General features: G+C 32.7%; 2 protein-coding genes across 2 annotated transcripts; both read left to right on the forward strand.

Moving 5' to 3' along the window:
- Nucleotides 1–3,299: 3,299 nt before the first annotated feature.
- Nucleotides 3,300–7,726, forward strand: LOC129289420 (toll/interleukin-1 receptor-like protein). The gene is made up of 2 exons (XM_054926191.1): nucleotides 3,300–3,980; nucleotides 7,562–7,726. The coding sequence occupies exons 1-2, from the start codon at nucleotides 3,491–3,493 to the stop codon at nucleotides 7,576–7,578; spliced, it is 507 nt and encodes a 168-aa protein (XP_054782166.1). The 5' UTR covers nucleotides 3,300–3,490; the 3' UTR covers nucleotides 7,579–7,726.
- Nucleotides 7,587–11,445, forward strand: LOC129289419 (disease resistance protein RUN1-like). The gene is made up of 4 exons (XM_054926190.1): nucleotides 7,587–8,663; nucleotides 8,800–9,078; nucleotides 9,207–10,046; nucleotides 10,874–11,445. Exons 1-4 carry the CDS (start codon nucleotides 7,734–7,736, stop codon nucleotides 11,285–11,287), a joined length of 2,463 nt encoding a protein of 820 aa, XP_054782165.1. The 5' UTR covers nucleotides 7,587–7,733; the 3' UTR covers nucleotides 11,288–11,445.
- Nucleotides 11,446–14,134: the final 2,689 nt, after the last annotated feature.

Raw genomic sequence — 14,134 nt, forward strand, 5'->3', positions numbered from 1 at the left:
CTAATTACTGTGAGGATTGATCCTAGATCGAGTGTACCCATGCCTCAAAGTAGCCATCATGCAATTGTCCTTCCCCCAAGGTCAGCCAATGCCTGGAGCTACAAGGCCTTGCCCCTTTAAATTAAAATTTAATTTTCACACGACAAAAAAAAAACAAAGAAAGAAAGAAAGAAGCTTCAGAATTTTTGTTCGCAACAAATTATGAATTCCTTGAGAACAAACCTAAACTGAGATGCTTCAATGGCTTTATTTCTCCTTAACTCAGATAGCTTTGAGATCAGGCTCGATTGCAGAGCCCGCATACCATAAAGCATAAGTATGAATTCCTTGAGAGCAAACCTAAACTGAGATGCTTACCATAAAGCATCTGTATTTGATCATTTCTAATCAAGTTTGAACTCTGGAAAATATGAGTTCCTCTTGTTTCTAGCAATTAATATAATTGAAGATAAACTCTCCCGACCCCCACAAGATGCCCAAATCCCAGAGGCATATATATATATATATATATATATCCCAGATGCGGATATAATGGAGAAGAAGGTTGCTGATCGGAACCCTTACCTTCAACCCTTACTTGTCTTGCTAATCTCCAAATGGGAAGCCTATGATTCAAGCCAGAGTATAGCTGCCTTATACATACAGCAATCAGCTCTGCCCCAAAAGAAGATGCAATTTGCAAGACAAGTAGAAACGCCCGCAATTTATCGAAATTATCTTGTGGTAACATAAAATCATCACGGATAGCGATTAAACATGACCAAGAATTGAAATTACAACAGCATTTCACATTTACGGGAAAAATACGGGCCAAAATAGGGGTAACACTGATCAAAAAACGTAAGGCAGGGAAAGAGGGAAGACCTTCGGCGGGGGGTCAGAGTTGGGATCTCTGCCGCCGTTTGGGGTGGTTGCGGAGGAGCCTCGCACCCTCTTCTTCTCTACTCCTCCTGATTTCTACACACGCAAATTAATTTCTACACACCCTCTTCTTCTCTTATTCTCAACTTGAATATCGCATTAAAAGTAATGCCCTTCCGTCGGAATGACTGAACTAAGGAGAAAGCGGTGGCGAGATCTTGCAATTTGGAGGGGAGATGATTAAAATTTTCTCTCCCCTCCCCTCCATTGTAATTTTGCCAAACAAGCGGAGGGGCAAACAATTAAAATTTTCCCTCCCCTCCTTTCAAACAAGGCATTAGTCACGTAAAAATTCATAATTTAGTGTGTCATCATCACTTATGTAGTAGCATTAGCACTCTCAATGTGCTCTTGCAAATGAGTGAGATGTATATCACACAACTAATGTGAATAATTTTATTAGGAAGTGCCATAATTATTGTCCTTGTGCAATCATTAATTAATGAATTTTTTGATTGGTTCTTGTACAGGGGACACCTTACAAGGGATGAGATTACTAACAATCTTGCTTTACAAGATCCTTGCCATGTCTAGTCCTTTGCCTTTAGGAAGAGATTAATGGGTGGATCAAAGGACTGACAGTATGCAACTTATAGGAAGAGATTATCATAAGAAATGTCGTCTTATATATACAAGCAAGTAAAATTATTCTACAATATAATTTTATAGGACCTTTCTTAATCTTTTTGGGCTTTTGTATAGTTTTGGTCATTTAATCTCTCTCATATTGACCTTTTTTTTTCCCTCTGTGTTTCAGTAATTGATAATTTCTTCTTCTTTTGAATCGTAATTCATTAAATTTAATGTTTTTCAAGATCAATTTAGTTTTTTCCTTTTGACATAAGAAATTCCTTCAACTTATTTTAATCTTTTATTTTTTCCACATTTCATATTCATTGGTCATTTGTATGATGTATAATACGTGCAAAAGGCACGGGGGATTCAATGAATTGGTAAATTAGACTTCATCGCATTCACTCAAATTACTATAACAAAAAATAATTTGATATGGGAGAAAAAGAAATTTACCTGATGGAGAAGATGCCTCGTGGTTTTTTTTTTTTTTTAATCTTTTAAATCTACATTTTGTTGGTTACAATGGTCATCGAAATAAAGGTATGTTTGTCTTCAAGTTCACGGTCAAGTTGGAAGAAATTGCACATGGAACTCAATCATCTGTGAAGAAAGATGTTTGACTAGAATATAAATGACTGATGGATTTTCTAATAGATTTTTATTAAGATTTTCCGAGACAAGAAGAGAAAAGATAATTATGCTTTACAAACCTATCCTACTATAAAAATCAGTTGAAACGAGTTTAATTTCTTATGCATCCATCATATGGTATTGTCGTATTGGTTTGATATATAAGAATAATTGACATATAATTTATTCTTGGATATCACATGTTTATTGACTCTTTTTTCTATGCTGAAAATTTGTTACTTAAAAATAACAAATTACTCCTTTCCAACTCTATTATAGGTATATCTAATTATCTCATCAAAATTAAGTGGAGATAGATAAATTAATAATTTTGTCTGAAAATAAAATAAAATTTTAATTTTACCCAAATTAAATAAAAAGTTAAATCATTCAATGGAATATACATTTCCCAACATGTTTATGAAATGCATTTAGCCTAACAGAGCAATTAATAATTATGAACTCTTTCATTTCTAATTTCATTCTTCTCATTACTCTGCAATTCTCTTGATTGTTAAAATTTCAATCCAATGTAATTTTTGTTTAAACTTTTTATATACAAAACTAAATTTTTACTTTTTACAATTAGTTTTCATTCTCTTAATTTAGAATTTCATTTTTTTTCTTCTTTAAATTAAAAACGAAAAAAAAATCTTCGACATGTTTAATAAGACAACTTCATTATGGATGATCTAGCCAATATTTAAGTCACATACTCCCTCCTTTTTTAATTATTAGAAAAACTATCATTTTTTAGTTGCATTTTTTTCCTAAGTACAATCACCCATTTTAATAAGCATTTATTATATATTTTTTAAATCATCCCTTATAATTTACATCAATAAAAAATAATTAATGCATGTTTATGTTAATTAATATAAAGTATTTTAGTTTAATTTTTTATTTTTAAACATAATTATTATAATTAACTGATTTTTTTAAACTCTGTGATATAATTTATATATATATATATATATATAAATAGAAGAAGTATTTTTTTGTCCACGCTTAAACGCGTACAAGAGTGATTTTCATAAATGTCTTTTTATTGTCATAAATATTATTATCTATATTACTTTATATAATTTTCTTAAATAAAAATCGGTGCTTAATCCGTGTTGCACGAATCCAAACTAGTCACAACATATATGATGTGCGAATTGTGTGGAATTAATGAAGGGGGAATATGAGAAATCAGAAAAGAGATGGTTGGCAGGAATTTCAACTCCTCATTGACTTGAGTCCATCCTTTGAATGTTAGACCTAACAGTGGATAGCTATCCACGTTAGCGTCCCGATCCTCTTCCTCTTGCAAAAGAAAGCTCGTTTGAAGTGTTTCATTTCCTCTTACCTCATCCTTTCCATGGCTTCTTCGTCTTCTACGTCTTCCTCCAAACGGCCAAAACGGATTTACGACGTCGTCTTGAGTTTCAGAGGCGAAGACATTCGTAACAGTTTCGCTTCGCATCTTTATGCCGCTCTAAGACAGGCCGGGATCCATGCTTTCATGGACGATAAGGAGCTTGAAAGAGGAGAAGAGATCTCTCGCTCATTACTGCAAGCAATCGAAGGATCACAAATTGCGCTCGTGATTTTATCTCCGAATTACGCATCTTCTAGATGGTGTCTGAATGAGTTGGTGAAAATAATGGAATGTCAAAAAACCCAAGGTCAGCGGGTTATGCCCGTATTCCATGGCGTCGATCCGTCAGACGTTCGTCATCAGAGAGGCTCATATGGTGAGGCGATAGAAAAACACGAGCATAAGTTGGGAAGGGGAGCGATCGGGTGTCGCAGTGGCGGAAGGCACTCGAAGCGGTTGCGAATACTTCCGGCTTCGATTCAGCTTTTCGGTAATATATTACCAAGCCTCCTCTCATTTTTCTTTGAAATAGAATTGGTAACATAAAAAATAAAATTTACTTTACTTTAACACTTTGTCACTAGAGAAGTATTGCTGTTGTGTTGGTTGATTGCCCTTTCTCATCCTGCTTTATTTTCAACAAACATAATGAAGCAATATTAAAAGAAATAACTACGCTTAAAGAATTAATTTTCTACTAGACTGGATTTAGTGGAAATGGTCAATCTCTCGTAATGTACGCGATTATGACTCAAATAAAATTACTCAAATAAGATTACCTGAACATACATATGAATAATAAAAACAATAAAAAAAAGGAAAATAATATTCTAGAAAGGCGCACAAAAAGAGAGAAAAAGACTGGGAATACTTTTATTTAACGCTGTGCGAGAGGCCTGAAATGCCCTGCTCAACCATTTTGGGTGCGCTTGGGGACTGCTCGCCTGATCATATCTTTTTTTTTTTTTAAAATTATAATCAGGTTTTCTTAAATTATATAAATAAAAATATAATTTTTTAAAATATCATAATTTTATTAAAATTTTTAAGGACTTCTGTGTCAATAAATTTTAAATTAAAAAAATAATTTTAGTTATGATTTCTTATTTAATTTTTGTGATTTTTGAATAAAAATTATTATTTTTAAACAGAAGTTGTAATTGGGGGTTCTTATTTGAGAACTTATTTTTTAATAACAAAAACTATATTTAATAAGTTGTGATTTTTTATTTAACTCCTGTGATCTATAGAATAAAAATTGTTATTCCTTGAACAAAATTTGTAATTATGGCCTGTTATTTTGAGACAGAAATTACATTTGAAAAATTGTAATTTATTGTTCAATTCCTGTTATTCACAAAATAAAAATTGTTATTCCTTGAACAAAAGTTATGATTGGGGTATGTTATTTTTAATTAAGGTAAAATAATTTTTTTACTTTAAAATTTACTGACAAAGAAGTTCCTAAAAAAAATATGGCATTTCGATAGCTTAGATTGTCATTTATATAATTCTGAAAAATTTTATTATCATTTTTCCTTTTTTGTTAAAATTAATTATTTTATAATATCATATTTCTTAGCATGTTTTGGAATATACCTTGTTTTTATGATTATCATTGATATTTTATTATTATAATTTTTTAGTCATTTTAAATATTTTTAAATAATTTTTGAACATAGTTATATGTAAAAATATGAATAAATTTTAGGGAAAACTAGTCTTTTAGTTCTTCAATTTTTAACCCATTCATAACTCAATCCCTCAATTATGACTTGCTGCAATTCAGTCTCTCAACTTTTGTCTCGCTTATGACTCAATCCTTTAACCTTTGACTCGTCTATGACTCATTTTCTTAACTTTTGTTAGTTTTTTTTTTCATATTAACTTAGATTTTACATCAAAGGGTAAGAGGGGGTATTTTAAAATAAAATATAAACATTTCTTTTATACCTCTTATTTGATAAAGATAATTTTAAAAAAAATTAAAAAATAAGGAATGAGTTATCAATGAGTTAAAAGTTGAAGGATTGAGTCACAGCGAGTCATAATTGATGGAATGAGTTACAAGTAAATTAAAAGTTGAAGGATTGAGAGATTAATTTTTCCTAATTTTCAAATATATATAATTTTAAAAATTATTACTTTTCATTGTAACATCAATTTTGTAGAAAAAATATGTTAAACAAAAATAATTATATTTTGTTGATAAAAAAGATTTTTATTTTTTTTTTTAAATTTGGGTTGGGCTAAGCCCTACTTGAACAATGTACCAAATTGACCTGAACTATGCTTGGCTGGGGCCTTGTACGTTCCTACTTTTATTTATCCAATACAGGTTTGTATACAAGAAAAACAATATATCCTAACAAATACAAAATAAGGTCGGGGCAAATTGTATGTCCAAATCTTATTTACAATTAACAGCCCTCAAATTCAAAATAAGAGAGAATGAAAACCATCTTGAGTTTTTTCACTAAGATCTCAAATTGGCCTAGGTTAAGTGACTTTATGATTAAGCCCAGCTGCTCAGCTATGAGAATGGGAAATAGTTGGAGAGTGCCGATAACGATACTATTGAGTAAATGATAATCAATCTCAATATATTTAGTTCACTCATAAAACACATCAGTGTAAGCAATTTGTGTGAAACTCTTACTATCATGGACATAATAACCAACAAGGCCAAAGCAAATTGAAGATAAGAGAGAATGAAAAAGATATTGAGTTTCTTATTTCAACATGAGATGAGAGAGTCACCGAAGAATATGCAAAACTAGTAGACCACAATTAGTATGGTCACCTCCCTAATCGACGTAAGAGTAGTCCCATAGAACAAGAGATAAACTTGTAGAGAAATGAAGGCCATGATGAGACCTTTAACAGATGGCTGCATAAAGGGTGGTTAGAGGAGCTAACAAAAATTGACTGACAATATCAACAACATGAAAAATATCTAGGCAAATCATTGTGAGATATATGAGACTCCCAAGTGACAAACAAATGATATAATAGTTTGGATTCGATACTTGATCCTATATTTATAGTTTACAATATTACAATTGTATTTCATGTTACACCTTTATCCTAAGTGACTAACCTCCTTATTTCTCGGCTAGTATCTAGAATATTATACCGATTGTCGCATCCCAGTAGCTATTTGTATCCACTGTACACCTCTAAATAGAATCCTCGAGTTTGCATCCTCTGTCTCTTCATGGTATTAGCAGGTCGATCAACAACAGGGGAATGATTTTGTATTTTATGCAAGTAAGCCAAACATTTCAAATCTTCTAGGCCGACAATAACCGACAATTCTAGTTTTACCCCAGAAAATCACACCAAAGATGTGCCGTTGCCACTTTGAACCCTTCTATTCAATTCCAGCAATGCCTAGTCTCTTATATCTATCCAAGATTTTACCACCATCCAATCAGTGAGCTGATCACCACAAACTCTCACAACCCCCGATGCAAACACGCTTAACTTCCATGGTTATAAATTTGGTGTCGTTTGTGTTGTAGTTTGTAGTTAAATAAATAACTGATGTGCCCTTAAATATTGAAGTTATTATTTTCATCCCACACTCAATACTTCAAAGTTTTCCTATGAATCGATAGCCAAATTAGTCCATTTCATATTCTTAATGGTCCACTGAAATTTTTATTGTTTGGTAAGGGATGATCCACTGAAATTTATTATTATTTTAAATAAATAGTGCTATTCGTCACATTTTATGATACTCTTTCTCTCAAATTATAAGACACTTTTGGGAGAGATTTGACATCCGAAAATATAGAAAACTTGTATAAAAATAAGCTTTCATTAATTATACTTTTTCAATATTACCATTCACATATATTCTCTTTTTTTTTAATATTCTGTCACAAATGGAGTGTTAAATGAAAGTTATTTTTTAAAGTTTATTTTTTTAAAAAAAGTAAAACTGTAAAGTGCATTTAATAAGCTTTATTAGTAGGTGTAATTTTATCTAAAAGTATTTTATAAATTGAGACAGTGGAAATATTCATTTAGATGCTCATTTTCTTTACGGGTACTCAATATTGACAGGGATGAAGCTTATGTAATTAAAGGGATTGTCGATGATGTTCTTGTAGAATTAAACACTGGAGATTTGATTATTGCTGACCATCCAGTAGGAATAGAATCACGGCTTCATGACTTGACTATTGAATGGTCAAAAAAGAGGTCACGAAAAGTTCTTATCATAGGCCTCTGGGGAATGGGAGGTGCTGGCAAAACAACCGTTGCCAAAGCAATCTACAATGAAATTGGTCGCCACTTTAAAAGAAGTTTCCTGAAAAATATTAGAGAAATTTCAAAGCAAGATAATGGCCACGTTATTTTGCAAAAACAACTTATTTATGATATAACTGGGAAAGAAGTTTTCAAGATATGTGACATTGATAGGGGAAAAAAAATAATTCAAGACAGATTTCCCCACATAAAAGCACTTGTTGTATTGGATGATGTGGATAGTATTTGTCAACTGAACGCATTATGTGAGAGTCGTGAATGGTTTTGTCCAAGGAGTGTAATAATCATCACAACTAGAGATATGCATCTGCTTAATGTCCTTAAAGCTGACTACAAATATGAAGTCAGAGAAATGGATGAAAGTGAATCTCTTGAGCTTTTCAGTTGGCATGCCTTCAAGAAAAAAGCTCCCTTTGAAGAATTTATGGAACTCTCTAGAAGTGTAGTTGCTTATTGTGGAGGACTTCCACTTGCTCTTGAAGTCATTGGTTCTTATTTGTGTGAGAAAACAATTCAACAGTGGAAGGCTGCATTGTCCAAACTCGAAAGGATTCCTCATAAAGATATTCAAGCAAAGTTAAAAATAAGCTTTGATGGTTTAGATGATTATACAGAGAAGGAAATTTTCCTTGACATATGTTGCTTCTTTATCAATAGGGACAGAAACTATGTAACGCAGATATTAGATGGTTGTGGACTTCATGCAGAAAATGGACTACAAATTCTCATAGATCGGAGCCTCATAAAAGTTAGTAGGAATAATAAGCTTGAAATGCATGATTTATTACGGGATATGGGAAGAGAAATCATCCGTGATAGCCCACCTAAGGATCCAGAGGAATATAGCAGATTATGGATTCATGAAGATGTACTTGAAGTGTTAAGAGAACATACGGTAAGAATTTTCTCGGCGTGCTCTTTTCTGTTTTGCAAGTTTTGATGTCAAGGGATGCATTACTTTCTTTATATGTTATGTATTGGTTTTCTCTCAGCATACACACTCATAGATCAAATTATGCTTGCATTTATAGGGAACGAAAGCTATTGAGGGTATATCTCTGAAGTTTCCAAGAACATATAAAGAGTGTTTGATTGATTCCGAGGCATTTAAGGCAATGAACAAACTTAGATTACTCCAACTAGATTATGTAAATCTTAAAGGAGATTATAAGCATCTTTCCAAAAAGTTGAGGTGGCTTTGTTGGCGTGGATTTCCTTTAAAATACATTCCAAACAACTTTCACCAAAAAAATTTAGTTGCTATTGACTTCAAATGCAGTAGGCTCGTAAGAGTTTGGAAAGAGCCCCAGGTACGTGTATGTGTGTGTGTGTGTATTTGTTATTTACTATTTATTAAGATGATCAAGATCATTGAAGATATAATTTTTCCAGTATGGAATTTTTAATATTTTTATTCGAAACTTTAATGTTTTTACAGTTGCTAGAAAGGTTGAAGACAATCAATCTCAGCCATTCCTCTTATTTGACACAGACTCCTGAATTTACAAAACTGCCAAACCTTGAAAAGTTGATACTAAAAGATTGTCCGAGCTTGATGTTAGTTCACAATAGTATTGGAGATCTGGAAAATCTTCTTGTGGTAAATCTAAAAGGCTGCAAGTGCCTTAGGCTTCTTCCTAGAAGCATCTACAAGTTGAAATCTTTAAAAACTCTTATTCTTTCTGGTTGTTCATTGATTGACCATTTAGAAGAAGATTTTGAGCAAATGGAATCCTTGACTGTTTTAATGGCAGATAATACTGCCATAACACAAGCACCCAGGTCATTAGCAAGATTGCAGGCGCTTGTACATGGATATGTATCTTTGTGTGGGTATGAAGGAAGAGCACAAGATGTATTTCCTTCTCTCATACAGTCTTGGATGTCACCCACAAATATTTTCCAATCCCATAGTGAAGCATTTTTGCAGGGCATATCATCTCTATTTTTCTCAGCTGTACAGATTGGTAGCTTCCATGGCCTATCTCCATTTCTAGGCAATCTTGCAAAGCTTCGAGGCATGTGGGAAGAATGTCGACCACAGTTTCAATTCAGTGAAAAAATGGCTAGACTTTTGGATGCCTTGTATCAGACAAATTTTATGGAATTGGAATCAACTTCACGTACACCACAGATCTCATATATGGAAGCCTCTGCATCATCATTTGAGGGTCATGTCCAAGTGTTTATTGCAAGTTCAGCAGATTCCTTCAACTCTCTTTTTGTTCAAATGGGATTGTGCACCAAAGTAGACTTATTGAAAGATAAAATTCTGCAGGTTTGTCTCTTTCTTGATTGTTTAAAACCCAAGTTTGAAAGCATTCTCAGCTTTGTGAAATACAAAAAAAATATTAATATGATTTCTTTCGTTTGGTCACTGCGTACTAGCCATTTACACAAATAGACTTTGTTTCAGAATCAAGCTAAAAGGGAAAACCATATGTGTCGTAAGAATAGTTTATTAATTTTCTATTGTTATAATCTATTTTTCCTATATGGATGTTCAGTTGAGTATTAGTTAATGATTATTAAACATCCATGTTTATGGGAATAACAAGAAAATCATCCTCATTAGAATTAATTTCCTAACATGTTTATTTGACATTTACCCACGAAGTCATCATGCTTTACTAGACTCCTATTTAGATGAGTAGCTTCTTCAAATTAATACTACATGCAATATACAATTGTGAAAATATTTATTTTAGTGGCTTTTGTAATATTATTTATTTGAGTGCCATTACCTTGTTGAGATTTTAATTCATCTACCTGCAGGTTAATTTATATATTAGTCTTCAATTATTTTTCATTTTGCTGCTTTTTTTACTCATAAGATTTCAATTTTAGTAACTAATACCATGTTAAATGTCTCATCATAATTTAACTTTCCTTTTACACTTATATTTCATTTAGTACTATAGTTACTGCATCTTGATTAGCATGGTTCATGCATGATGAATATGTGTACCAATTTATGTATTGAGTATGCGACGTTTGATTTGTTTTTCCTTTCTGCCAACAATTTCTTCCTTTTTCTGGCCACATTATTCTCCGTACGAGTATTTAACCTAGCTCTTCATTCCTGTGTTGATGCTATATATAAAGGGATGGAGTTATGGTGGGTGGGATGATTCTCAACTACCTGGCAATCAGTATCCTAATTGGTTCATCTACAAGGGTGAAGGATGCTCAGTAATTTTTAAGGTTCCTCTTGTCAAAGGTTGTCGCTTAAAAGCGATGCTTCTCAATGTTGTGCATTCTTCTTGCATGGATAACACAATGCCTGATCAATTTCTCATAAGTGTTCTGATCATCAACCACACGAAGGCTACTGTTCAACATTATAAAGGAGACTCGATAACTTTCCATGAAGATGAACAATGTCAAAGTATCATTTCAAATATTCAACCTGATGATTTAGTGGAACTTGTTTTTAGTATTGGGCCTCAATTTCCTGTGAAGAAGATTGCAGCATACCTAATTTTTGACGATTCCAAACCTCGTAGATTATTGAAATAACATTTGCAATAGTTTGTTTCTATATGAATCAAAGCCTGGGCACTTGCCCATGTAATTGTGGTTGTTGAAAGTTATGGTATGTTGGACAATATGGTGTGTTTGTGTCTGAAGAGTCAAAGGGGTGAATCAGACTTTTGAAGATCATATTTGTTTTTTAAGATTTCTTCACTTTGCCATCTGAGAATAACAATTTGTTCTATTGGTGAAAGAGAGCCACCAGCGTATATCTTTAAAACCCCAATGTAACAAAATAAGAGATCTTTCTTTGCTAACCAGATCAAAAACAGTAACATGATGCGTCAACTAAAGGCTGAAGAGGTGTATATACATATATGTGTGTGTATATATATATATATATAAACAATTGATGTGAGAATCATAATATGTAAATAAAGTTTGTTAGTAACAAACAAATTGGTGAATTAATAATTATGGTCACTCTTTGCATGTATAGACTATAAAGCCATTTTATCATCATCTAATTTCTTAGCATCCCACACTCTATTGATTAATACTAGCCATACTAGCCGAGCCCCTTGCTCTGCATAACTTAGTTGAAGCTTGAATGGCCATGATGATGCTACACATGGACATGGAAGCCACAATAGCACATAAGTTAAAGCACAAGTTCCAATCGTTGAACAATATTCTTTCCCCTCTTCCTTTTTTTTTTGGTATCTACTTCATCATATGTCTTAGCATTATCCCCATTATTATCCATTTGAGTGCCTCCAGATTTTTGAGATTTAGCTTATATTTATAGAATAAATGGAGTTTAGGTTCAGAAAGAAAGAAAGAGGTGAAGGCATGTATGCATGTGTGTGTGTGTGTAACAAGAACATGAATTCCTAACGAATACAAAATAGGAAAATACAATCTAAATTTAATAACAGATCACAATAAATGTAAATATGATAGGCCAACTTAACCAGAAATAAAAAGTTATACATAAATCACAAATTAATCCTAATCAAGTTGCATTTGATTACTTTGATAATATATATTCTCCTTCTTGACTTTCTTGTGGTTGACATAAAACATGCAAGTGAAGAAACCCTCTTGGATGCTTTAGACGTTAAAACATAATAAAGAGTCTCTATACATTCTTGTTTTGGAGCCTTTTCCTAAAGGACAACCACAATGCATATAGCTCGTCTAGCCGTCTAGGCCTTATCATTAAACCACAATGCATATAGATCTTCCAGGGCACATCCTTAAGATGATTGTGTCAAATAGATACCAAATATTATAAAAAAAATGAACATTTGCTATTGCTCATAACAGGGGACGAGATACTTGGGGGAAGTAAGGAAAAACATGCTTCAATCACACGGATTTTTACTTGTGTAGACAAATGCCAAGCTGAGGGGCTTGAGCTTCAATCCATTGGATTTTCATTACATGGTTAATAAAGCACTGGCCCGCACACAGTTCTCTAATCTCTACAATTGCTCACACAAAGCAGTCAACAATAATAAGTTATAACTCTCATGGAGAAACAATAAATTACTTGCAATTAAAAAGATATATATATATATATATCTATGTAATGCAAAAGTGGAAAAAATTAATACATTTCTATGCTGCAAGTTATTTGAACTCGTTGTTACCTTTTAAATCTTATCTTTTGTAGTTGGATTATTTACCGCTGAGTCAACCACCCCACTGCAAATTTTCAAAGACCAAAGGAATATATTAAAATAATGCATCTCACCATTGACTATATAACGGGTTTGACTAATAACTATGCTAATAACTATGAGCCAGAAAACTCCCCTTCATTCTTCCCTCGCATTTCCATCTCTTCTTCTCCGATTGTATGTCATTTCAAATTTACCCTTGTAATTCCTTCAAATGATGGCTTCATCTTCTAGTTCGTCGCCTATAAAACAAAGATGGTTCTATCATGTGTTCTTGAGTTTCAGAGGCGCAGACACTCATAACACCATAATTTCCCAACTCAATCACGCTCTAACACAGGCTGGAATCCTTACTTTCATGGACGTTACACAGCTTGGAAGGGGAGAAGAGATTGCACGCTCATTGCTACAAGCAATTGAAGAATCGCGGATTGGGATTGTAGTTTTCGCTAAGAATTACACTTCTTCTAGCTAGTGTTTGGAAGAATTGATGAAAATAACGAAATGTCATAGAGCTCTGGGTCAAGTGTGTTAGATATGGCAAAACACTCAAGAAGGGAGTAAATTGAGTGTTTGACAAAATTTCAGTTCTTTTAAATCCTTTTCAGTAAAACTATGTTCAAAAAAAAGAGTTTTGAAAATTTAAGTTTTAAACTATATGTGTAATAATGCCAAAGTTGTTTTCATCAGTTTAATATGTGTATGAATGTTTAGAAACAATTTCTAAGTGCAAGTTTGAGTAAGAGCAAATAGAAATATCAAATTCAATTTCATACACTAAAACATAGTATTAACTAAGGTTGTTGGAAATGTAAAGAGTTAAAGGAAGAGAGATAGCAAACAATGGTTTATCTTAGTTCAACTCTTTCTTTTGAGCCTACATCCAGTCCTCAAGCAACTACTTGAGATTTCTTCACTATAGCACAAGTTTGAGTAGGTGCTTGCCACCTTAGTACATCCACAAGATCAGTTTAGGTACTTGTAAGCCTTTACACCAACTCATTTTACTAGTGAGCTTCTTTTCCTAAGAGAACAATCTCTCTTGATTCCAAGAAAAATCTCTCCCTCACCTTTACAAAGGTTTTATGTATTTGAATTACTCACTTGAAACTCTCTTTAAGAGTAATGATAAGTACAATGAAGCTCTAATACTCAAAAGATAAAGATATAGATGATCTTGGCTCAAGAACAATGATTTTCATAAAAT

Source organism: Prosopis cineraria, unplaced genomic scaffold, assembly GCF_029017545.1.
Source record: "Prosopis cineraria cultivar Desert tree isolate PC_DT_omini unplaced genomic scaffold, ASM2901754v1 PC12, whole genome shotgun sequence".
NCBI classification, from domain to species: Eukaryota; Viridiplantae; Streptophyta; class Magnoliopsida; order Fabales; family Fabaceae; genus Prosopis; species Prosopis cineraria.

Coding starts and splice junctions, on each gene's coding strand:
- LOC129289420 (XM_054926191.1), top strand. CDS start 3,491: ATGGCTTCTTCGTCTTCTACGTCTTCCTCCAAACGGCCAAAACGGATT.
- LOC129289419 (XM_054926190.1), top strand. CDS start 7,734: ATGGGAGGTGCTGGCAAAACAACCGTTGCCAAAGCAATCTACAATGAA. Junction 9,079..9,206: donor GAGTTTGGAAAGAGCCCCAG/GTACGTGTATGT, acceptor ATGTTTTTACAG/TTGCTAGAAAGGTTGAAGAC. Junction 10,047..10,873: donor TGAAAGATAAAATTCTGCAG/GTTTGTCTCTTT, acceptor CTATATATAAAG/GGATGGAGTTATGGTGGGTG.